At 47.1% G+C, this 23,377-nt stretch overlaps 1 protein-coding gene across 2 annotated transcripts in view; it reads left to right on the top strand.

The window, feature by feature from the left end:
• The window catches only part of CCDC93 (coiled-coil domain containing 93), a 2,015,088-nt gene that overhangs the window by 973,856 nt on the left and 1,017,855 nt on the right, over positions 1-23,377 (top strand). For both annotated transcript variants that reach the window (XM_069616593.1, XM_069616592.1), the window contains one exon: positions 16,767-16,840. In XM_069616593.1, the coding sequence (XP_069472694.1) occupies positions 16,767-16,840 (74 nt within the window). The remainder of the gene's footprint in view (positions 1-16,766; positions 16,841-23,377) is intronic.

Raw genomic sequence — 23,377 nt, 5'->3', positions numbered from 1 at the left:
ATTACAAAAGTGAATAACTATGCATTCCATAATGTTTGGGGCACATAGAAATATTGTTTCTTGTTTGTACGTTAAAGACACATAAGATGACCACTAAAATACCCCCAAATCGCGAGTGATGTATAGAATTGCAAGACTATATTCGTTTGGCAGTGATAGATCAAAGTTCGGACAATATAGGAGACACACATGAAATGTTAGTGGCCTACGTGACATCACATCTAGAGTACACTTACTCGTTACTTGGATTGCCAGGGTGAACTGTTGCGCGAAGTTCGTGCATAAGCACCATCATAATCCTCAACACAGGCCTTGTGAAGCAGGCTGCCCTGAAGTCATGCAGATCGGTAACGCATAGCGGCGGTGGCTTTTCTTCCGATATGTAGGACAAGCATCCAGAGTTTTCTCTGCAGCAGCAGTTCTCTTCGGTTGGCATGACCTTGCACAGATTACAGGTACACCAGTTATAAACTTCTTTCATGCGACTAGGCTCAGGCTCTTGATCCGGTGATTCGTCCTCCCAACTGTCGTCCGAAGCCCCATCATTTCAGCATCGTTCTCTTTCAACCAATTCTGCCTCGGAATACTCCTGCTCGTACTGGTAGGGCTGTATTCTTGCCATTATACGACAAAATTAAAATAGATTGTAATGATAGTACTAGTATCTGTTCGCACGGGCTACGAGCAACAAAGATAGCTGAACAGAGCAGAAACGAGCCACAGGATACACAAAAAAAGACAGTGAAACAATTGAAAAAGCAACTCAGATGTTGTCTGATGAGAAGCGGTCTGTTCATATTTATTGAGGAAAGAGGCGTCCTGCCATTTCCATGGAGACACGTCATTAGCTGTCGCACAGTGAACATTGACACGAGACGTGCATTCGTATTGTGAAATGGGCCGTACGCGTCGAGTGATGTCAGCTTCAGGAGCAGGGGATATGATTTAGTGCCGCAAGGGCAGTTCACCTTGGGGCGATGGCGGCAACGGATAAGATTAGCACAAGATGGCAGCGCCCGGCTGCCTGATTTCGCATGTGTAAAAGTGAGGAAAACTAAGGTACGGTGCATAGGAAATGTTTTTACAATCGATCAACGTATGCTTAAAACCACATGCCCGAATGCTCAGGACAATAAAATTTTTGAGCGCACTATTCCTTTAATGCTTTCGAGGTACACTGTGACGCCATCCATATCATCTCTCTCAGGTAAAACGGGGTACATGCTGGCTGCAGCAGCCGCACTTCCTGGATCATCCGACAGCCAGCTCGTGACATACTGCAGCTGATAGGCAAGAAAATATGCCTCAAAATTAGGTACTTTGATCCCTCCCTGCTCATACGGTCTCTGTAATTTTGACAGTGCCATCCTACATCTGGAGTTATGCCATAGAAACCCTCGGCATATTGTATTGAGTTTCCTATATTGTATGGTATGTTAGTGAAAAAGTGTAACAACCTCGAGAGCACCATCATCTTCAATGGTGCCACTCTCCCCATCACCGAGAGTGGCAAACCTAGCCCAAAAAAATCATGGATTGCTCAATGTCACCTATTGCTTTCATCATGTTCTGTGTATATTCTACCTTGGGGTCGTGGAAAATGTCCACTCCTAGGTATCTAAACAAAAGTAACTGCCCACTGGATCGGCAGCACTGGTAGAGTGTTAAGGGGTTTCCCTGTGCACCCAGCCAAAGGCAACAAGCAAGATTTCTCTGCATTGTCATGATAACAGACAGTTATGCGTATCTCTCAAGCACATCCAGAATGTACTGCAAATTAGTTTCTGGGTGTTGCAAACATAATAACATGTTGTCAGCGTATAGAGATATCAAATTAACCGTGCCCCTTACTGCTATACCTGTTTCATGGTATTCTTTCCTTAAGATAAGCTGCCAGCGGCTGTAATGCCAGAACAAATAACATCAGTGACCATAGGCAACATTGCCTTGTACCCTTCTCCAACTGCCATTGGTCTGAGATATGGGCTCCTGTCCGTGCCCTAGCTAGTGGCCTGCTATAAAGCAGCTGCACCCAATATGTGTATACAGGTCCCATGCCGAACATCTGCATGACCGCTAACAGCCTGACCATGTCAAATGCCTTGACCGCGTCCAGTGAAGCCACAGCGTACAGGCCTGAACTGATGAATAACATGTCCTGGCAGAGTCCCTGCAGTCGGCGCAGTCCCTGGTAGTCTCTCCACTGTGTTTGTGAAGAAGGAGGTGGAGCCTGCACCCCAACACCCGCTCTCACAGCGGAGTGTGGCGGAGTCCTGGCAGAGTACCAGCAGTCCGCATGGAACGCAGTGGAGCCCATTCGCAAAAATGTCCCGCTCTCAACTACCAGCCCACACTCCGATTTTGAATTTGCTTTGTGGGTGTTTTGAGGCTGTTTGAATGCCCTCCCAGCTTGGCCAGCCTGGTCGGGTCAATCATATGATTGGGCGTGGAGCCAGGGGAGCACCTGTGAGAGGCACCGGGTGAGGTAGAAGCAGAAGCCTGTTTCCTGGCGGCAGTGGTTAGTAAGTGTTACCATCAAGGATTACTTAACTATCGCCTGGATTTTCTCTTTAAACTCTTTAAACTTTTTCTTTTGGCTTAGCCCCTGCCACTGTGAAATTCGTTGTGACACTCATTGCTAAACTGTGTAGACGCAGCTTAGCTCAGCTTAATTGGTGCCTTTGTCTACATTTCCTCGCTGTTTGCTGCCTGTGAAGCCTGAGGGACAGAGGGGGGAGAGACGAACTAAGGCAGCTCCTCGAGCCGTCGGGCGTGCCCTGTCTTCAGAGCTTGTTTACATTTCGGACACCTTTTTCTTTTTTGTTGACTATTTTGCTTCTTATAAAAAACATAATACCCAAAATCTAACATTAACATTTTCACTCAATCCTGCCAGCCGCATGAACTCATGGACTTCTTATTACTTGGGCAGTTGCATTTTGAAGACTGATTTGTCTATCCCCTAACTAGACTGAGGGGCTGCGAGGTTTCTCTCCCCTCACTATTTGGTCTGGGGGCTCAATACAGTGCGCAGCGATTTCCTCAGCTGCACCCTTGGTAGCTTTTTCCTGCACTGTTACCGCTACTGCCACTGTCTAACATAGCTTTGTTTTTATTAATATATATTTTTTCTTTTGTCTGTATTTTAACGGTTTTTCTAACTAGGTTTTTTAACTTGCATGTGCTTTTTATTCTTCCGCCGCTTTAGTTTTGTCAAGCCAACCAAAGTTTGTTAGTACCTGTTATTGACTGGTTGCACTCTGTATTTTGCACTTGCCTTTGCACTCGCACTTTTTGGGCATTGTATTGAACTGTTTTGCACCTTATTTAGCACCTTGATCGATAGACACGATGCCCCATGTCTAAGCGTAAAGCTAAGGAGCCACCTTTGGTGGCAAACAAAACACAAAAACGTAAGTCCAGCCAAGTAGTTGGCCCTGGCAGCAGTACAGCTGCAACTAAAATAAAGAAGGGCAAAGATAGTCAGCTTCCCTCAAATCAACCATCCCTAAATGATTATTTATCAGCGGGGGCACTAACTCTATTATGTATTCTTTATAAAATTTGCTGGATAGTCCATCCGTCTCCGGGGCCTTACCCATCGGCAACACTCTGATTGTAGATTCTAGTTCCTCTTTGGTTATAGGGGCGTCTAACTGGTTTGTTGTTTCTGGGTCTAGCCTCGGGAGCTCTATCTGTCCCAGAGCCTCCTCTATATCTGAGGCCTGTGCTGCCAATGACTCAGTAAATAACTCCTAATAATACTCCTGAAAGTGCTTATTGATGCTATCTTGCGTCCTATGGGCCTCTCCGTTTCTACCTGTGATATCGCTTATCGCTTCCCGTTTATGTCCGCTCCTACGTAGCCAGGCCAGCAGTTGCCCCGGCCTGTCCCCTTCCGTGCGTTGCCTCTCCACATCTCTAATTCAGCATGTCTAGTGTATCCCAATGCTCTAGACATTCCTGCTGCAAGTGGGTTACCTCACTGGCCCGGTCTTCAGTCACATCTCCTGCTTTCGCTAAGTCTTCAAGTTTAGTTTCAGCTTTGTGCAAACACCTTTCAATTCCGGTTTGCAATCCTTTTGCCTTAGCCAGCCCCATCCCCCTAATCACTACTTTGAACGCCTCCCACAGCGTGCCTGCCGATGCATCACTCCCCGCATTGTGTATAAAATACTCTTTCACTCCCTCTCTCAGGATTTCCCGGGACATTGGGTCTTTCAGGGATTCGCACCTTAACCTCCAAGTCGGTATGCGTGCCCTAGGAGGAGAGCCCTGCCATGTGACCACCAGGGGTGCATGATCTGACAATACCCGTGCCTTGTATTCAGCAGATTTACATTCCTCCAGAGTTTCATTTCCTGTAAAAACATAGTCCAATCTGGTATATACATTTTTGGAGGCAGTGTAATGTGAGTATCCTCGGGATGCGGATGTAAGGTACTCCATATTTCTACTAAATTAAATGCACGTAACAGGGTGTTTATGGCATTGTCCGCTGGACTCGGGTATGGTAGCTAGTTGATCTGTACAGTTCCAGCCGCAGTAGAAGTCCCCCCCCCCCATATCACTGTATCATCTCTGTATGTGCCAATATGGGGATAAAACTGGCGAAGGCAAGCTGCTGTATTATTGTTTGGTGCATAGGTGTTAATAATGCTTATCCCTTTCCCTTTCATAAGCCTGTGTACAATAATCATCCTCCCCTCCTCATCTGCAAAGGTTCCGAGTACTTTAAATGGTACAGTTGGTGCGATCCATATTAGGACCCCTCTTGCGTATGAAGAATAAGACAATCCTAGCGTTATCCGTCTCCACTTCTGGCCTAGTACAGTCAGTTTGTCTGCTGTGAGATGCGTCTCTTGCAAGAACACTACATCAATTTTCTGGTGCTGTAAATAAGTCATTACCCTCTGTTGTTTCATATAGCTATTTAGCCCCCTGACATTCCAAGAGACAATTCTAAGTTCCCCCTCCATGAAATGGCTTCTGCGTTCGTCTCAGCAGTTCGATGACAGAAACCTTCCTGGCGCGCGTCTATAGGATAACTCCCCTCTAACTACCCCAACTTCCAAACCCACCCCCCCCAACCCAACAATTGCCCAGCTCGATATTTCGTGGCATCCCTGCTTCTCACACCTCCCACAGTTGTGTCCTATTTTCTGGGGTGCAGCAGGCGGATACTCCAACTTGGTATCCGTGGATAGTTCCACAGCTGGGTGAAGAACACTTCCTCCCATGTAACATTTTAAAGCTATGCTCCATTGTCGCCGTAAACAGATTACCATAGAACATGATTCAGTATACCTGGTCCCTGGCTATTTTCCTCCCAGTCTCCTCCCACGATTGCTTGAAATTCTGTCTCCCTTCCAGGTTTGCTGTAATCAATACGCTATATAGTTAGGAGACAATCCCCCTCCTGGTGGTAGTTTCACTGATAACTCATTCAAAGGCTGTTAATGGGCAGGAACTTTTTGGTAGGACCCTAGGGTATGTACAGATGCCCTTCAGTCTTAGATAGTCAAACACTGTCAGGGCCTCCCTCAACATCTCAAGGTTCTTGAACCGTCCCTCTTGGAAAAGTTGTCCCGTCCACTCCAGCCCCTTGTTTACCCACATTTGAGCATTTTTAAATCCTTTTTTACCTAACTCTATTGGCCTCTATATACCCCCTATTGAGCTCAGAGGGGAAGGCCAGGAGGAAAGGGCCACATTTCGCCCATTGTACTTCCACAATGTCCAAATTACCCCTAGCACTGGGTGCTCCCTGAGGTTCATTGGCACTGACTTGATCAGGGCCCACAGGAGGTCTCTAACCTTCCTGAAGGGCGCCTACATGTCCTCCAGTTAAGACCAGAATGTGCCCAACTCATTCCTTGTGTCTTCTAGGAGAATGCGCAGTTATGCTGCTTTGTAGATAGGTAGACGTCCAGCAAGGCAAAGCCTCCAAAGGCCCTGGTGAGTGTGAGGGTTGTTCTTTTGATTCTGGGTCTCTTTCCTTGCCATATGAATCAGGAGAGCATAGAGTTAAGTCTCTAGAAGAAGGTGTCTGGGAGGCGAGTGGGGATTGCTGTGATTAGATATAATAATCGTGGGAGGACCGTCATTTTAATTGAGGGCCTCCTGCCATAACAAGAAAGAGTCAAGGGAGCCCAGCGAGCAAGATCTGCACCCAATTTGGTCAGGGTGGGGGGTGAAGTGGACCTCAGCTAGGCGAGTCAGGTCGCAGGGGAGACATATTCCTAGGTATGTTACTTCGTTTTCCAGCCTCATCCCTCTTAGTGTTTCCTGGGCTATCCCTTGAGTGTGTGCTCGCTGTAGTGGCATGACACTAGACTTTGTGTTATACATTTTTAGGCCTGAAAATTCCCTAAAGGTGTTAATTTGGTCTAACAGGTTGGGGAGGGATTGGTGTACATCTGCTAGGTAGCACAGGATATCGCCCGCAAACAGCGTCAGTTTAATTTCAGCTGCGCCACCCCTAATCCCTCTGATGTCTGGGGTGTTCCTAAATCCTATTGCCAGGGGTTCCATGGAGAGCACATATAGGAGTGGGGAGCAAGGGCAGCCCTGTCTAGTTCCCCTGGTTAAGAGAAGGTGTTGTGATATTGTACCATTAAGTGGAAACCTTGCTGTCGGTTTTTTGTATAGTGCAGTGAATCATTTATGGTTGTTGGGGCCCAGTCCCATTTTCTTGAGAACCTTCCACATATACCCCCATTCCACCCTATCGAAAGCTTTCTCATAGTCGATGGAGACCAAGAATCCGTCCACCATCTGCTCTTGAGATAGGTGCATTAAGTCAATTGTTTTACGAATGCTATCTATGCCCTCCCACTCCATGATAAATCCGACCTGGCCCCATGGACTAACTTGGCATTTTTGCGAAGATTTTTGCATCTGCGTTTAGCAGGCAGATAGGTCTATATGATTGGCATTGTGTTGGGTCCCGACCTTCTGGGGAGAATCACTATCAAGGCTCTTAATAGGGACTCTGCGAGGACACCTGATTCCAGTACTTGATTAAACGGTCTAGCCAGGAAGGGTGCTAGAGCAGAGCGGAATGTCTTGAAGAAGCGAATTGAGAAGCCATATTCCCCTGGGGACGTTCCCGATTTTATCTTCCCTATAGACAAGCTAATTTTGTCGGCTGTAAATGGGGCCTCTGGCGTATCTGCCTGTTGTGGGGGGTGCCTGGTATCTGGAGAACTTTGAGAAATGCGTCTATCCCATCTCTGTCCCATATGTATTCAGTTCTATAAAGGACCTCATAGTATTTACGGAACTCCTCCACTATTTATTGGTCTTTATATGCCATTTTTGAGTCTGTTTGTCGAATGGACCCTATTCTCCTGGTGTTTCTCTGAGCCCGCAGTTTCCAGGCTAGTATTTTGTCAGTGCAGCTTCCCTTTTCCATATATTTTTGCTTGAGAAACAACTGTTTTCTCTCTGTTTGATACAGGAGGAGAGTCTTCCACTGTGTTCTATATTTTTGTACTTTTGCCAAGTTGTAGGGGGATATTTGCGATGTTAGCATCCCCTTAGGTTTTAGTGGCTCTTTCTTGCTTCTCAGGACCTTTTCCTCTTTCTCTCCCTCCCTTTTCTTTGTCGTTCCCAATCGGATTAATTCCACTCATATCGTGGACTTAAATGCCGCCCAGACTGTCGTCAACCCCACCTGCCCATTGTCGTTAAACTGGAAGAATTCCTTTAGCCATTTTAACAAGCCCTGGTCCGCCTCTCTATCTTTCAGCAGCAGGTCATTGCACATCCACCTCCCTTTTCTCTGTTCAGGGCTCCACTCCCTCATTTTTACACTAACTAGATTGTGCTCTGGCCAGGAGACAGGCTCTATGGTTGTTGTCGACACTTTGTGTAACAGGGCTGAATCTAAAAGGACATAGTCTATCCTATCCTTGAGTAGGTCTCGTGGACCTTTGAGTGAAAAGTATAAGAATGGACGGCTTCCCCCTCCCGGGCCATAGCATCCACCACCCACAGTTTGTTATTTATTTGGGCAAAGTGCCGGGCCATCTTCTTCTGTGTGTAAGATCCCCTTGACGGGTTTGCCCCTTTTCTGTCCGTTTCTGGGTCTAAGACCATGTTAAAGTCCCCCCCCCCCCAATAAGTAAGTGCCCTTCTACAGAGGCTTGGATTTTCCCTTTCACCTTTTCCCAGTAATGGTCCTGGCCTTCGTTTGGGCTACAGGTTGAAATTAAGGAGTCCTTTTGGTCTTTAATCAGTCCCATGGCCAGTATATGTCGACCTTCAGGGTCTCTAACGGTGGAGAGTTCTGAGAAGCCCAGTTTGTTCACAATAACCACTGCTATTCCTTTCTTTTTTGATTCACAAGAGGCATGATCAATTTTGTGAATGGCCCTCCCTTTCATGGCTTGTTCTACCCCCCTCGTCCAATGGGTCTCCTGTAGGAACATAACATCCAGCTTCAAACAATTAAATTCCTGGATCACCAGGGATCTGTTTGTTGGGGAGTTGAGGCCCCTAACGTTCAGCGAGTCTAAAGACATCTCGGGGATCAGGTCATGCATGTGGAATTCCATTTGGTCTTCATGTAAATCTCTGTCCTTGTGGGACCCCGTATGCTGAGCCACCTGGCGTTTTCCCTTGCTATTCCTTTTATTTGGTGGATGCCCTGTTTTGTTACTTGCAACTATAATAAGAACTCCCCCCCCATCTTTGAACAAGAACTCCCTACCCCCCTGCATGCCATCCCCAAAACTACAACTTACTCCCCCTCCACCCCATTTGACCGTGTCTTGACCGCTGATGAGATACAAGCCATCATTGGACGAGACCATCCATCTACCCTCCTTCTCCAGGCATGATACCTCCCACAACCTTATTCCCTTGAGCTCCCCCTCAAAATTACCAGATAGAACTTTCTTTGTGTGTCCCCCTTCCACCCCACCACTGCTAGCCCCCCTGCAACTCTTACCCCCCCCCCACATTCCCGTACGTGACTGATTGCCTAGGGATTCACCGTCCTCGCCCCTTGGAATCGGGCCTCCTGTTTCAAAAGGCTGGTCGATCTGGGTTTCGGTGACTAGTTCCAATTCACCCACAACTGTTTGTTCTTCCCCCCGCTGTGTGCGGGTAAGGATTCCCTCTGCTCCACGATTTAGGTGACTCGGTTACCACTTCAGGCTTGTGCTGGGAAGGGAGGATTCAACTTCTTGAATTTACGGAACCCCCTGATGCGTCGTCTGTCATCGTGCTTCTCGGCCCTTGGGTGATTTCCCTGTGTCTCCCCCAATTCCATAGATTTCTCATTCTGAAATGACTCCCCCAGAAGTTCACGAGACACCCTGGCAATGTCATCTTCCGTTGTCAAGTTGTACTTGTACCCCTCGAGTTCTAAGTTTAGGGAGAAGGGGAAACCCCATCTGTAGCGGTTTCCTTTAGCATTGAACCATTTTGTCAGTGGGGCGCAGAGGCGACGCCTAGACAAGGTGAAAGAAGATAGGTCCTGATATATGCTGATTCTGAAATTGCTCCATTCAATTGGGCCCATTGCTCTAGCCTTATGCAGGATTTTTGTTTTCTCCGGATAATGGAACTTGCCAATATAGAACAGGGCTTGGGCACCTCCCCCTGCTCTATGAGCTCTGTCAATGGTGGGTTCCGTGGTATTCTCATCGTTAAACAGCTTTTTGACGATTCCATTAATCTCTTGAACGATGTCTATTTGTGTTAGGCCTTCTTTCTCAGGGATCCCAAAGAAACAGAGGTTATTTCTCCACTCCCTATTCTCAAAATCATTCATTTTTAGGGCACATTCCTCTTCCCTCCTTTCTAGCTCTGAGATTTGTATGTCAAGCTGGGTTTCCAGGATGTCTACCGACGACTGGTTGGCTTCTAGACCTTGGATTCTCTCGTCCATATCATCCACTTTCTTGTCCATTCTGTCTAATCTATGTGTGATGTCTGATCTGAAACTTTTCAGTTCCTCCAGGATCGCCACCATTTCCCTCCTCATTGATGTTACGTTATCCACCATGTTTGGGTTCGCCGGGGGCCGATGGTCTGATGTAGGCCTGGGAGTTGGAGTGTACTTGAATTTCTGGAGCAATGCCACCCAGCTCATGTATAAGAACTTGCGTTTATCTCTGGACTAGGTAGGTGGGTGGTTGGTATAGATGGGCCCCCAGTCCCATCTTCCTCTTGTATTTCCTCTCTTCTAGGCCTTCTACCCATTGTAGGCGTTTAGGGTACTGAGGAGCAGGGGAGTACCTTCTCTCGCCCTCAGCGAGGACCCTCGCTCTGCTGCCAAAGCCAGTGCCTTCCCCGTCCTTGGCTGTGGGGGAGGGGGGGTCAGGCTCCCCCTTCCAGGTGTGTCTGGCCTACCTCAGGTGCCTGTTCTGGTTGTGTCTGGGGTAAAAATTGGCAGAGACTGGGTTCAGACTTTGTTCGGGGGGATACTGCACCAACAGGTTGTGGCCCTGGGGTTATTGTTGTCACAGGAGATGCAGGTAAGTATGCATGCTCTGGGAGGGCCTCTTCACCCTTCAGCCTTTTCCACATTTGCAGTAGATGAGCAACACCCCTCTGGAGGTTTCCTACTCCTATGTGCCTTCCTGCGGGTGGGCTCTCCTGCCCCCTCTTGGGAAGTCCCTTGTGCTGACAACCTATGCGATTCAGACCCTATGGGGTGCGATACTGGAGTCCCCCACGGGCCGGGACCTCCGGAATGTGTGGATGTGGTGGGGGAGGGAGGGGCCCTCCCCGTCACAAATAGCGAACAGGGTAAGCGGGCCGCTGGATCTCCCTCTTGGGTTCCTCCTGCCAAGCTCCTCCCGCCTCGGACTCCACTCAGATGCAGGGAATGTGGGCTTTTCGGGTCTCGCCCAAAGGCCCTGGCTGAGCTGGTGAGTTGTGGGCTGAGGGGGCGGGGGGGCAGAGTCACGTCACTCACCCCTGCCACAGTCAGTAATCCGTGATATGTGTTTCTCGACGGCGCTGGCTTGCCTGCAGACCACTTTGGGGAGGTTCCATGTCATAATGTACCTGCAAAAATGTCTACTGACAAAAAAAGTCGACATTATTACATTGAACATGTGTTGCCAATAGCTTTTCCCGGCAACATTATGTATGGGGACATTATTACATGATACCTTTGGGGAGAGGGAGTTCGGGGGGTTGCGTTCCTCTCACTGACTGTAGACTCTCCGTATTGTGCTTTCCTCTGGCATCTGCACACCTGCAGACACTGCTGGGGATGGGGAGTTCAACGGTCTGGGCGAAGGAACTCCAACAGAAGAAGGGGGGCAGGCCGATGTGTTTTACCCCCACCGGCGGCCTTCTCACTCCACGGCCTCACTTGAGTTTCGTCTGGAGCCGCTGGTGGAGTCAGAGCTGATCTTGCCCATGTCTCCACTTTTCGATGGTGTTTTGGGGTGGGCGACCCAGTGTTCTGGGGGAAATGTGGGTGGGGGCTCAAGTCCCTTTTTTGCCTTACTGGAGGAAAGCGATGGTGATGTGCTAGCACATCACTGCACCCACTGGTGGCCGATCCTGTGATCTTCTTTTAAAAGTCCAAGGCACAGGTGTAAGCTCACAACAACTAAAGTGTTGCCTGTGCTCAGGCTTCCTCTGCTCTGCATTCCTCCATTCCTCTTCCTCGTTGTAGTTTTAGGGTGTTTCTGGGAATAGTAGTTTTCTTTTACTAACTTGCACGAAAACAATGGAGAAATGATTTGAACATGCCCTGAGGGTGAAACAATGTTTAAATATTGGTCTGGAGAATTGTGTGAGTGAAATTCAGCATTCTCCTTGGAGGGAGCAGAGAAAGAGTCAGATTATGCCGTTAAGACGTTATGGAAGGGAGTATCATCCTGCAAGGGGAAAGGGAGATACCATGTGTCCCCCCATGTGATCCTCCATCATATAGCTGCCCCCAGGGTTAGGATCAGGTAACAGCTGCCGTCCCCTGGCCACATGGGGGGAAGACCACCGCCAGAGAGGGAGTAATGATTCCATCAGATTCATTACATCTTGCATATAAAACAGGTGGAAACTTTGTAGATGGATGGGTTCAGTGATCCATGTTTCTTAGAACATAACCTCAAACAAAAATAATATCTCTGTTGCACGATAACATGCTCGCCAGCACGGAAGCTAAGATCTTCTGTTCAATAGTTACAAGAGACAATATGATTCCATATGTAAATTTCACATTGTGCATTATACTCTTACATATAATGGGATGAATCACAATCTGAAATGGCATACCAGTTCTAGAGGGTATAGCCAAATGGTGTCTGTTCCTTTGAGCTCCAAACTGGGGGCTTTTATGCCTCCTTAGAAGCTGGTTTGTCATGCCAAATGTTCTTTGAAGTACAGAGCTAGCGGGGCTGTTTAGAATTCGGTCCCACACCCTTTCCGTGATACCAGGACATGCCTATCCCAGTCTCCAAAAGTGTGAAGTCTTTCCTTCTTGAATGGCCTGTCTGATCTACTGATCAGATTATTTGAAAGGGGATTGCTGCTCACCACTTCAGAGAGTAAATTAATTGTATTTGTAAAGGGCTTTAGCCTAAGCCCAGAGACAGATGGAAGTTGTAAATGAGCACCATTTGTCTTGTTCTGTAAGGCCTGTCTTCCTGAGAGCCAACTCCAGGCTGAGTCATAAACTTTTATAGTTGAGCTTCAAAGGCCAGTGTTCACACTTTTCTCCTGGAAAGCATCTGTCATGTCTTGTAGCTTTTTGGGGCATTCTTGCATATTCATCTTCCGGGACAAAGTGGCTTTATTCAACAATTCAGGCTTTGAAAATCATTTTATTTTCCCTGCCTTTCTTTCACATTTCCACAAAATACGGCAACATTATAACTTTCTCTTGCAATGAAACCCCTGTCAACATGTATCTTTAATATCTTTGTATGTTTCATTCTAGAAAGCTGATTCCAAGTACTGTAAAGGAAAATATACACGATGCAAGGCCCAATTCGTTTTTTCATTTTCCTGTAAACTGTTGTGCTTTTCATCCCAAATCGAACTGTTATTCCATTTGACTAAAAGTTGCTGGATAGTTTTTGTTAACTGGAAGTATTTATCTCGGGCATTGTCAGCTTCTTAGGACATACATTGTGATTGTAGATGTTCCGCTAACATTGCACATGTTCCTCATATGTGTCATTTTTCTGATTCTGCACGTAGGTTAAACTGGTGCTTTTCTTTCTTTGCATCCTTTTCTTTCGCAGAGATGGATTTCCCTATAGTATCATGGGCTGAGTGGACCTACCAGTATGAGAACCTTTGACCAAGAGGTCAATCGCAGATCCATGTAGTGGATGCATTAGTTCACAGAGCGACAGACCCAGATGCTTATTCTTCCTTTCCAAGCCTCCTCTGGCCATAGTTCACGTGTATAAATGAAATGTTGGACGCTCACTGATAAAGGATAGATATTCAAGATATTCACCTAATGTAGAAACGTGTGTTGAAGAATATCAAATTAATGGGCAGCTTTCGTCTTTTGCATTAATCCTGGTTGTTTGAATGGAAATTAAACATCACATTTTTCATTACAATTACTTACCCTTGGGCTGCCACATGCAATGTATTTGATCATTTCCTAGCCTTAGAGAGAATTAGAAAACGTTGCTTAAATCCTCTACTGATAGCAGCTTGCCCCTCTCGCATTATGTATGATGGGATGTGAAAGGTTCTTACTGTGTTTAAAGCACCGGTTCATCCCAGTGGGCAAAGTGGTGATATGATGATTAGGCAGACCATCCAGCTTATAGCGATTTTTGCACTTGTAATTGTGAGAAAGGCATGGTATCAACAGTAAGACAGACACAAGTGATCACAGTTCAAGGGTGTTTATTGAATTGTAAAGGGTTGGTTAAACACGCATCTAATCCTATATCTAAAGATAGGAGCAAGCTACGACCATCAAATAATAATAACGCAGTCCTGGTGGTGTCTCGTCAAACTAAAAGGGCCTATTCTAATAAACCTATTGCCAATTCTTCTAAATACAAATAGTGTGGGAAACAATATTATGCAAAATAAGTGTTCAAGAAATGATATGTCAGGATATCCAAGCCATTGGCTTCCCTTCCTCATGTTTTCAGCACGGACAAGGCACAACACAATAGAACTTAGCACAGTCTCTGGCTTCTCTAGCACGAGGGTGCAGTTCAAATCTCAGTATCAGTGCCTTCTATAGTAAAGTCTCTTTGCCATTCACAGTCTCTTACTTCAGAGGGCCCGATACGACAAACAGACATTGAAAAGTTTGTTTCTCCTAAGGTTTCTCACGTTCAACTTCTTGGGTGATTTTTGATACACCCCGGGTCTCCCTCCACCGGGCTCAGACCCACTTTAAAACAAAATCTTCAATTGGTCTCCCTCTGCTGGGCTTGGACCAGATTCATGTATTTTTCTAAACGTTCTCTATTTCATCACTTCGATTCACATTTATTTGTTCACTTTCAAATGATCTCCCTCCGCTACGCTCGGATCACATTTATCTACTTTCGTTACTCATCAGCTGGATTCCTTACAGAGACCTTTGATTGAGCACCCATGCGGTGCCGGACCACTCTGTCAAAGGTATTGTAGCTTGCTTTAAAGTTCAATCACTCATCAGCAGTTTAACTTCACTCACGTCTCTTATCACACGTGTTTTAACAATGTTCGTTCCAGCACTCGCCATACAATGTTTCTGCTTGCAACCTTGACTTCTACACAGGCCAGTCTTGTATCGGTCTCCCCAACTCACTGGCTGTGTTGATTTCACTGATGCTGCTTTGTTCTTGGAGTCAAGGACAGTACACCGTTGGCTGGTGATTCCCCCCGTCTTGCTTATTGATGCAGGAGGGCCCCAGGTATTTCTGACTCACAATGCAGGATTCCTCAGCCTGTTTTCCTGGTCTTATGTTTTCTTATCTCGAGGACTCATGAAAGCAACAGTTACTTGTCGAAAAGGTCAAGGGTACTTCCCTCCTTGTGATCCCTTTCTGCTTCGCTGTCTTTCTTCTCTCGTTAAACGCCATCTTGGAACTGCGGTTTCCTTGTATGTTTTGCCTTGCTCAGAGTGTGCTCTCATGCTCCGCCTTTTATCCGTGTGGGGAGGTGTAATGGAAGTCAGGTGTGAGTGATTGTCGATAGTTGCCTGGCCTCACCTGACCATGGTTTTGGGTCAGGTCAGGTACACGGGTCAGGTGTTTGTCTGTTTTCCCCTGGCGTGGGCTGTCAGTGAGAATGTGCTTGTTTTGTTAAGAGGGGGAGTGTTCCTAAATATCGTACTGAGTGGGATGGGGTAAAGGTGTTAAAAGGAAGGGGAATACCGCGTCTCACCAGCTGGTGTCCCACTCCCGAAGACCCCTCAGCCAGGTGATCCTCCCACAATGGTTCACCCCGAGGAACTGGATCCAAAAGCGATGTCCGTGTCCTGGCCACCTGGGTGACAGATCCCTGGGGACTAGTGGGTGAGATACCTTCTGGTTTCTCAAACATCAAATAGCGCATAATTTGTCATTTTTAAATGTGCCTTACATTTTTGAAAATGCTGCTCAAAAGGTACAAAATATCTTAGTCTGAAAGACAGATCTATGTCAATTTCTGATATCCAATGACCACAGCACCAGTAGCCTCAAGCACCACACGTCTTTTTTTTTAAGGAACTCCCTTTTTAAGAAATTGTTTTCAATCCAAAGGCTCAATAAGGAAAATAGAGGTTGAATTATGTTGAGTAACTAGCTATTACTACTTTAATTTGGCAAAAATGCTGCAAAATGTACATATTGTGCCAAAGTATTTCCTGTTCTTTGCTGTCAAATTTGGAAATCACTGCTGAAATATGCTTCGGGTATGATTTAGGGAATGTACAGTTAGGATTTTAGAAAATAAAGATCCAGGTTAAATTAATCATTAGTAACCCGGCGAGAGCGAAGCAGAATGCAGCATGCATTCTGATTGGCTCTTGCCAGGTCCCTACCCGGCCGGGAATCCCTCCATCGGGATTCCATGGCCTTTGTCCCCGGCGGGGGGCGTGGCAGCCCCTCAGCCAATGAGGAGGCTCGAAGCGGGGCCATCCCTTCCCTTCCTCCCACCGCCCCCCCAACTTACCCCAACTCCCGATGGCCGCCATGGAAAGGGAAAACATGGTGGCGGCCATTTTCTTTTTCTTTTTTTTTCTCCCGAAACACTGCAGCGTTTCGGGACCAAAAAAAAAGCTTTTAGTGCCCCGGTCACGCAATTTTGCGGGCCGGGGTACTAATAGCAATAGAACCTGAGCGTCGGGGGCATTACCATCCCAGGTAATGCCCTGGGGCCTCCGGTAAGGCCCTCGCTTCACGCGGGTCCTTACCTATGGGCCCCGGGGCATTACCTGGGACGGTAATGCCCCCGATGCTCGGGTTCTATTGCTTAAGTAGTTGTAATACTTGTCAAACTGTGGGGCTGGCGTCTGTCAGTGCAGTAAAAGAAAAGGAAAACTGTGCTTATTTTACCATTTATACTGTGCCAACACACCCGGAGGCCTCACCAACTCCTGTTAATCTGGAGAACTTTTTAAGCTTTGCATTATTTACACACATCACATCCTATTAGCAATAGACCATGAGTGGTGCTTTTCATGCCTCGTGAGTTAGAGGTGAATGATTGGGCTAAAGTCATTTTCCCCGTCTAGAGGACCTTATGAGGATCATCATCAGTCATTGCAAATAAATGTATGTTACAATCAGAACATGTAATTTATTATTATTATTAAATACTATTTGAAATCCCCTGTTTAGATTGTGAGTCATCGCGAGAAACTGGACAAGGAACTTGCAAGTATAGAGACAGTGGAGTCTCAAGCCGATTCAAGGTAATACTCTCTTGTTTTCTTTTTGCTTGCCCCTGTGCTGCATGCTGTGATGGCAGGCTAGTGTTTTCCTGTCTAGCATCTACAATTTTTGTGATGCTTTTATTGCATCCGTCGTAAAATTCTGTTCAGTATATCGCCATCTCCTTTAGCAGTGTTCATAGATGGTTCAAACGGTGATCTCTTTGTAGGATATAATGTTGATTTATACAATGTTCTTAGTAGGTGCTTCAAGTGGAAACTATCAGTATACGAATACTCAGTAGTTCTCAACAAACTAGGAAAATAGTTGAAAAGACCCTACCAATTTAAAAGTAGATAAAGTCAGTTAACTGTTTTGTTTTATTTAATGTGCTTGGTTTATGGCGTAAAAACTAAACAGTCATCTTTTATCGAATACACATACTATTTATTAACCATTTTTGGATGTGTTTTCTTGTATGTATTTTACCATGCTTGCCTCTAGCTGTGCTTACATCTGATAAACAGAAGTCTGGCCACAAGTCCCCAAGAGTCTACTTAAATAAAGTCATGTATCAAGAATCAGCAACTTATTGGCTCATGCAATACATGAGCAGCTAAGGCTGCTTTCCGTCTTCTGCTGTGGCTCTAAGCCCTTTTACAGTTACTTCCCCTAGTCTTAGCGACACCCTAATAGTGAGGTGTTCCACAGTTCCAATTCCCCAGTTCATTTTCAGCATCTACAAAATTGTTATCGCAGAGCTCTTAATCACCACCACACTTACACAATTCTGTGCACCTTAGTGACTGAGCTCAGCATTTGCAATGCACAGCACACCGTCCTTTGATGCATGCACACCGTACCAGCTTTATGAATGATTGTAGTACACATGGAAGTGTACATATAGTAGTGAATATTGATTATCTGCATATATATTTGTAGAATCTGTCATTTTGTACTCAACAGGTGTTGCTTTTCGTGATATTTCCTTCGCATGGAATTCTGGAGTGCATTATCTAGGTAGTTATCAAATACTAAATGAGTTTCATCATACCTGAGCAGATATGGTTAAATTTTCTTGTTGAAATCAATTGCAAGGTCATGGCATGTCTTCACTTATGACTGTTACTGCAGTGCTTGCAATTCTGCCATTCTGTAAAGGTCAGCTGCTGAATATGTTTATAAACATATAAACATATGTTTATAAGTTTACTATATGTTTACCGATGATCTGTCCTCCGTAACAAATGAAGAGACCGGAGTCCAAGATGGCGGCGGGTGTGTGAGGTCGCACTGCCCGGAGCTCCCGCACCGCTTCTACTAACCAGCACGTAGAAGCTGTAACAAAGCTGCTGGTGCCCTCCCCGCATTTTGGCTGCAGGAGAAGGAGCTCCGGGCGGACCACAAGCCTCACTAGTTCTGCGGCATCAGGACCCCGATGACATCAGGGTGGTCAGGGTCCACTGTGTGGGTCCAAGAAAGCTAGAGCCGGGAGCGCGACCGCGGGACGTGCTGGTGGCGTTCCATAGCTACACCCAGAAACAAAGTATCTTGCAAGCAGCCAGGAAGGCGGGCCAGATAACCCACAATGGTCTGCAAATCCAGCTGTATCAGGATCTATCTCAAGCTACCCTAAATAGGAGACGCCGCATGGCCCCGATCCTGGCTCATCTTAGAGAAAAGCAAGTGCGCTACAGATGGCTCCATCCTTTTGTTCTTACCTTTCTGTGGCAGGGGAAGCATCATAAAATTATGTCATGCGACCAAGGACTTGCGCTATCAGGCCTCGAGAACGACGCGCCATTGCCAACAGCCTCCCCAACAGGGCGGGCAGTATCACGGAAGCCTTGGGAATGGTCGGAAGCGGGCCCTAAGAAATCAAGGAGGGAGCGTAAGCAATCCCAGCAAGGATCCCTCGCCCAGGCCCAGAATCCAGAACGAGAGGACCCCCCCGGGACGAGGGGTCTGCAAGTAAATTAAGGCGCATGTTCATTAGCTATGTACTAACCCTGGGGAGGGCACACACAGGTTGAATTTTAACGTGCATATAAAATAATCAGAGGCGATTGCCTACACATTTCTGGGGGCTTCGGGGAGGAGGGAGGGACCAGACATCTTGGAATGGGAAGGGGAGTGCCTGCATACCCAGAGGGGGGAGTTTTAGGTTTGTTATTGAGTCCGGCTCACGTAGGGTTGCCACGTGGGGGGCTTGGTGCCAGTCGGATTAGCCTAGACAAGTGGGTACGGGGGGGTCCAAGGTCAAGCTTGGGAGGGTTCGGGTAGCGGCCCGTGATTGGACTGCACACACCGAGGCGTGCTCGGCGAGGGGTACAGGGGACACAATTGGGCATATCAGGTTCCATATAACTTTTCCATATGGCTAACTCAGAGGCACTAAAAGTGCTTTCACTAAACATGAATGGCCTTAACTTCCAGGCTAAGAGGAAGAAGGTGGAGAGATTCCTTGGGCGGGAACATCCCCATGTTGTGGCTATGCAGGAGACTCATGTACATTCTAGAGACACCCATAGGATATGATTTCGGGGATACTCTCTTTTGCTACAGGCTACACAATCCAGTAAGAAAGCGGGAGTCCTAATAGCAGTGAGAGATGGGTTTGACTTGTCATTTGGGGATATCCAGAAGGGTGACCAAGGCAGATACTTAGAGGTGACACTTCAGGGAACGGGGGGGTCCTTCACGTTGGCAACTCTGTACGCACCAAATCAAGCACAGGACCCCTATATACAAAAGATAGTCACTCGCCTAGGGAAATTTGCGAAGGCGAATATCCTCTTGTTAGGGGATTTTAATCTAGCCTGGAACCCCGTCAAAGACAGGAGTACCACCTCATGGGGCACACAGGGGGGACCCTTGGGCGACCTTGTGAAGAAAATGGAAGATCTGGCTCTGGTAGATGCCTGGCGTGAACTTTACGGTGATGCTCTGGGATACACATTCTACTCTCATGCCCATAGGTCACACTCACGTATAGACTATGCCTGGATTTCGAAGCCGCTGTTGGGAAGAGCTTTAGCTCTGGAGGTGGGGGCAATTACCCTGGGAGATCATGCACCACTGACTCTCACATTAACCAGACCAAAGTGGGCCCCAGGTATTTGGAATTGGAGATACCCAATTCCGCTGTTTAAGGATCCAGTCCTGGTTAAGGAGATTGAGGAGGGAATTCTAGACTTCTCCCATCAAAAAGACTGGGAGGAATCAACCCCCCAAATTTGGTGGGATGCCCTCAAAGCCACTATAAGGGGTAGGATCATAGCAACCAAGGCCAGAAGGGAACGGGAGCTGAGAATGGAGGAGCAAAAACTGGAAGCTAGACTCAAGGAGATCATGTCTCAAATGGGTGGGAGGATATCAACAGCCACCAAAAGGGAATATAGAGTAGTGAGAGGTTAGTTGAACCTTATACAGAGTAGGGCGGCGGAGAGGAACCTCCTGGCCATGCGACAAAGGTTCTACATTAGAAGCAATAAGGCGGACCGTTTGCTTGCCAGAGAGCTAAGGAAGGAGGCCGGAGACAAAACAATCTTGAAAATAAAGGGGCAGGCAGGGGTCCTTCTTACTAAGAATCCTGACATTGAAGGGGAATTTTGCAAATGTTATTCTGACCTATACAGATCAGGGGAGTCTATAAGCACAGACCAGGAGGCCTATCTCGCTCTAGCGGGGAGAAGGCAGATCGCTCAGGAGGATAGAGACGCGCTGGACCTGGAGATCTCGTCGGACAAGGTTAGGGGGGTTATTAATAACTTACCGCCCAGCAAAGCCCAGGGTCCAGATGGGTTCATATCCGAATTCTATAAGACACATAAAGAAGTCTTTATTCCTGTCCTCACCAGATTGTTCACCAGCATAGGGTCAACAGGTACTCTCCCCAACTCGATGAATGAAGCTAAAGTCATTTTAATACACAAGAAGGGTAAAGACCCGACTGACTGTGATTCCTATCGCCCAATATCTTTGATAAACGTGGATGCTACAATTCACGCTAAGGTTCTGGCCAACCGTCTCAAAACGGTCCTCCCCAAACTAATACACAGTGACCAGTCAGGTTTTATTAAAGGGAGGCAAACTTCAGATAATGTTAGAAGGTTGGCCAACTTGATCGAAAAGGCTCAGAAAAAGGACATCCCGGCCCTTCTCCTGGCGATAGACGCAGAGAAGGCGTTTGACCGGGTTGAATGGGGATTCCTGTTTGCAGCTATGGGCAAAATGGGGTTTGGCCTGGGCTTCATATCACTAGTAAGAGCAAACTACCGCAACCCAGTGATCCGCCTAGCAATAAATGGCCAGGTATCAGCCCCGGTTTGGGTGGGAAGGGGTACCCAGCGGGGATGCCCGTTGTCGCCACTCCTCTACGCCCTTCACTTGGAACCTTTCCTGGAGTCGGTAAGAGGGGCAGAGGACATAGCGGGGGTCCCGTTTGGAGGAGAGGTTCATAAGGTAGCAGCCTTCGCCGACGACATGATTTTTTCTCTGACCAAGCCGATCACCTCACTGCTGGCGGTGGCGAGGGAGTTAAACAGGTTCGGCCAAGTTGCTGGCCTAAAAATCAACACCCACAAATCGGAAGCGCTCCCTCTTACCTTGTCAGTAAGTGAGGTCCAGGACCTCAAGAAGGCATACAATTACAAGTGGATTGACCCCTCACTGAAGTACTTGGCTATTTCCCTGACAAGGTCCATGGCGGATCTATACAAAGCAAACCTGCCCCCTCTCCTCCAAAAGGTGAAATCGAAACTGGTGGATTGGGGACCCCTGGAAGTCTCGTGGCTGGGGAGAATCAACGCCCTAAAGATGACAATCCTGCCCCTCCTCCTCTGCCATTTCTCAGCACTTCCCATGAGTATCGCGGTGTCTTTCTTTAAATCCCTACAAAGAATAACCAGTAGTTTTGTCTGGAATCGAAAGAGCCCGAGAATAGCGTAGTCCCTCATGAAAGCATCGGCCGACAGGGGTGGGGTGGGGGAGCCTGACTTTAAGGTCTACTATCTTGCGGCTCAGATTAGAGTCATTAGGGACTGGCAGAGTAATGATAGGGGGAAGGTGTGGAGGCAGATGGATGGTGCGGTGGTGGGGAATGACCTGGATGGAGTTCTGTGGGTGCCGAAGCAGGACAGGCTGTCGCGAATGTAATGCAGCGATATAACATCAACCACAGGGGAGGCATGGGATAAAGCCTTTAGTATAACACACATCACCACTTTCCCCTCCCCGTACACGCCCTTACATGGAAACCCACAATTCACTCCAGCATTTGCCAACACGCTGACCTTTTTCCCTTGGTTCCAGGGTGGCTGTAGGATGGTTCGAGATATGTTGGAGGGCGGGAGGTGAAACAATTTGGACAGTGTAAGAAAGACTTTGGTGTAGGGGAAATGCAGAGATATTCCTACCTCCAGATCAGGCACTGGGTTTCCCAGCAGTCGCTTAGGCAGGCGGGAGCACACTCCCTCACCCAGTTTGAAAAGTATTTGGATACTGACTCTGGGGTTAGGGGGGTGGTTTCGTCCATCTATAAACTTATTAAAAGGCAGGATATTCTGCATTCAAGGAAGTATATGAACAAATGGGAACAGGATGTGGGGGTGGCTATCGACGAACAGGAATGGGTAAAGCTGTGGTCTCTGATCCCGAAACTTGCCAGATCTATTCAAATTAGGGAAATATGGCTGAAACTGATGGTGAGGTGGCACTTAATCCCGACCGACTAGGTTAAATAAGGTGTACCCCAATGTGTTGGAGGGAATGTGGTCTAGCTGGCTCATGGGCTCATGTCTGGTGGAATTGCCCCAAAATTGACTCATTCTGGACCCAGGTCCAACTTGCCGTCAAACAGGTGCTGGGAATTCATCTAGGCCTAAATAGAGACCTGGACTTATTAGGCCTCAACGGCTTGCTGTCGTCTCTTGAGACCAGAGGGGACCGCAAACTTTACGCAATCATGATTATGGCGGCGGCACTGGTTCTAGCGCAGAGGTGGGAGTCGGGGGTTCCCCCTCAACAAACACAAATGGGTCGCCAAGTTGTGGTCACTGGTGGCGATGGAATGGCTCACTTATTCTATTCAGGGACAACACATGCGTTTCTCCTCGGAATGGGCCAGTTTGCTAACCTACCTAAAAGCGGGTGCCCGCAGAGCCTGGTGTCCTAAAGCAATGGAACTACTGGGCATTATTAGCCCTCAGGATGAATCTGACCTGTGAACTTTGGCGACAGTGACTTGCAGCTACCCTATGGGGAAGTCTGCTTTGGTTTAAGGCTCAAGGGTTCACACTGGTACCCTTGCTGATAGACATTTTAGTGATAATTATTTAATTATTGAGTGTGCAGTCCTTATGTTGATTTTATACTATTAGCTGACTTGTTGGGTTTGGAGGGGGGCAGTTTGAGAAGGTGGAGTTGTTTCATTTTGGTTTTTGTTGTTTTTCTGTGCTGGTATCATTGAAAATGGTTAATAAAAATGTATTGGGGAAAAAAAACAAATGAAGAGACCTCTGTCATGTTGTTAGAAACTTCTGTATGTTGTTCCTTTTCCAGTATCTTCATCAGCTTGC

This window comes from Ambystoma mexicanum, chromosome 9 (genome assembly GCF_040938575.1).
Source record: "Ambystoma mexicanum isolate Mex_15411 chromosome 9, UKY_AmexF1_1, whole genome shotgun sequence".
In the NCBI taxonomy this organism is placed as follows: domain Eukaryota; kingdom Metazoa; phylum Chordata; class Amphibia; order Caudata; family Ambystomatidae; genus Ambystoma; species Ambystoma mexicanum.
Note: the sequence above shows the minus strand (reverse complement) of the source record. Positions and strands in the feature narration are given on the sequence as shown.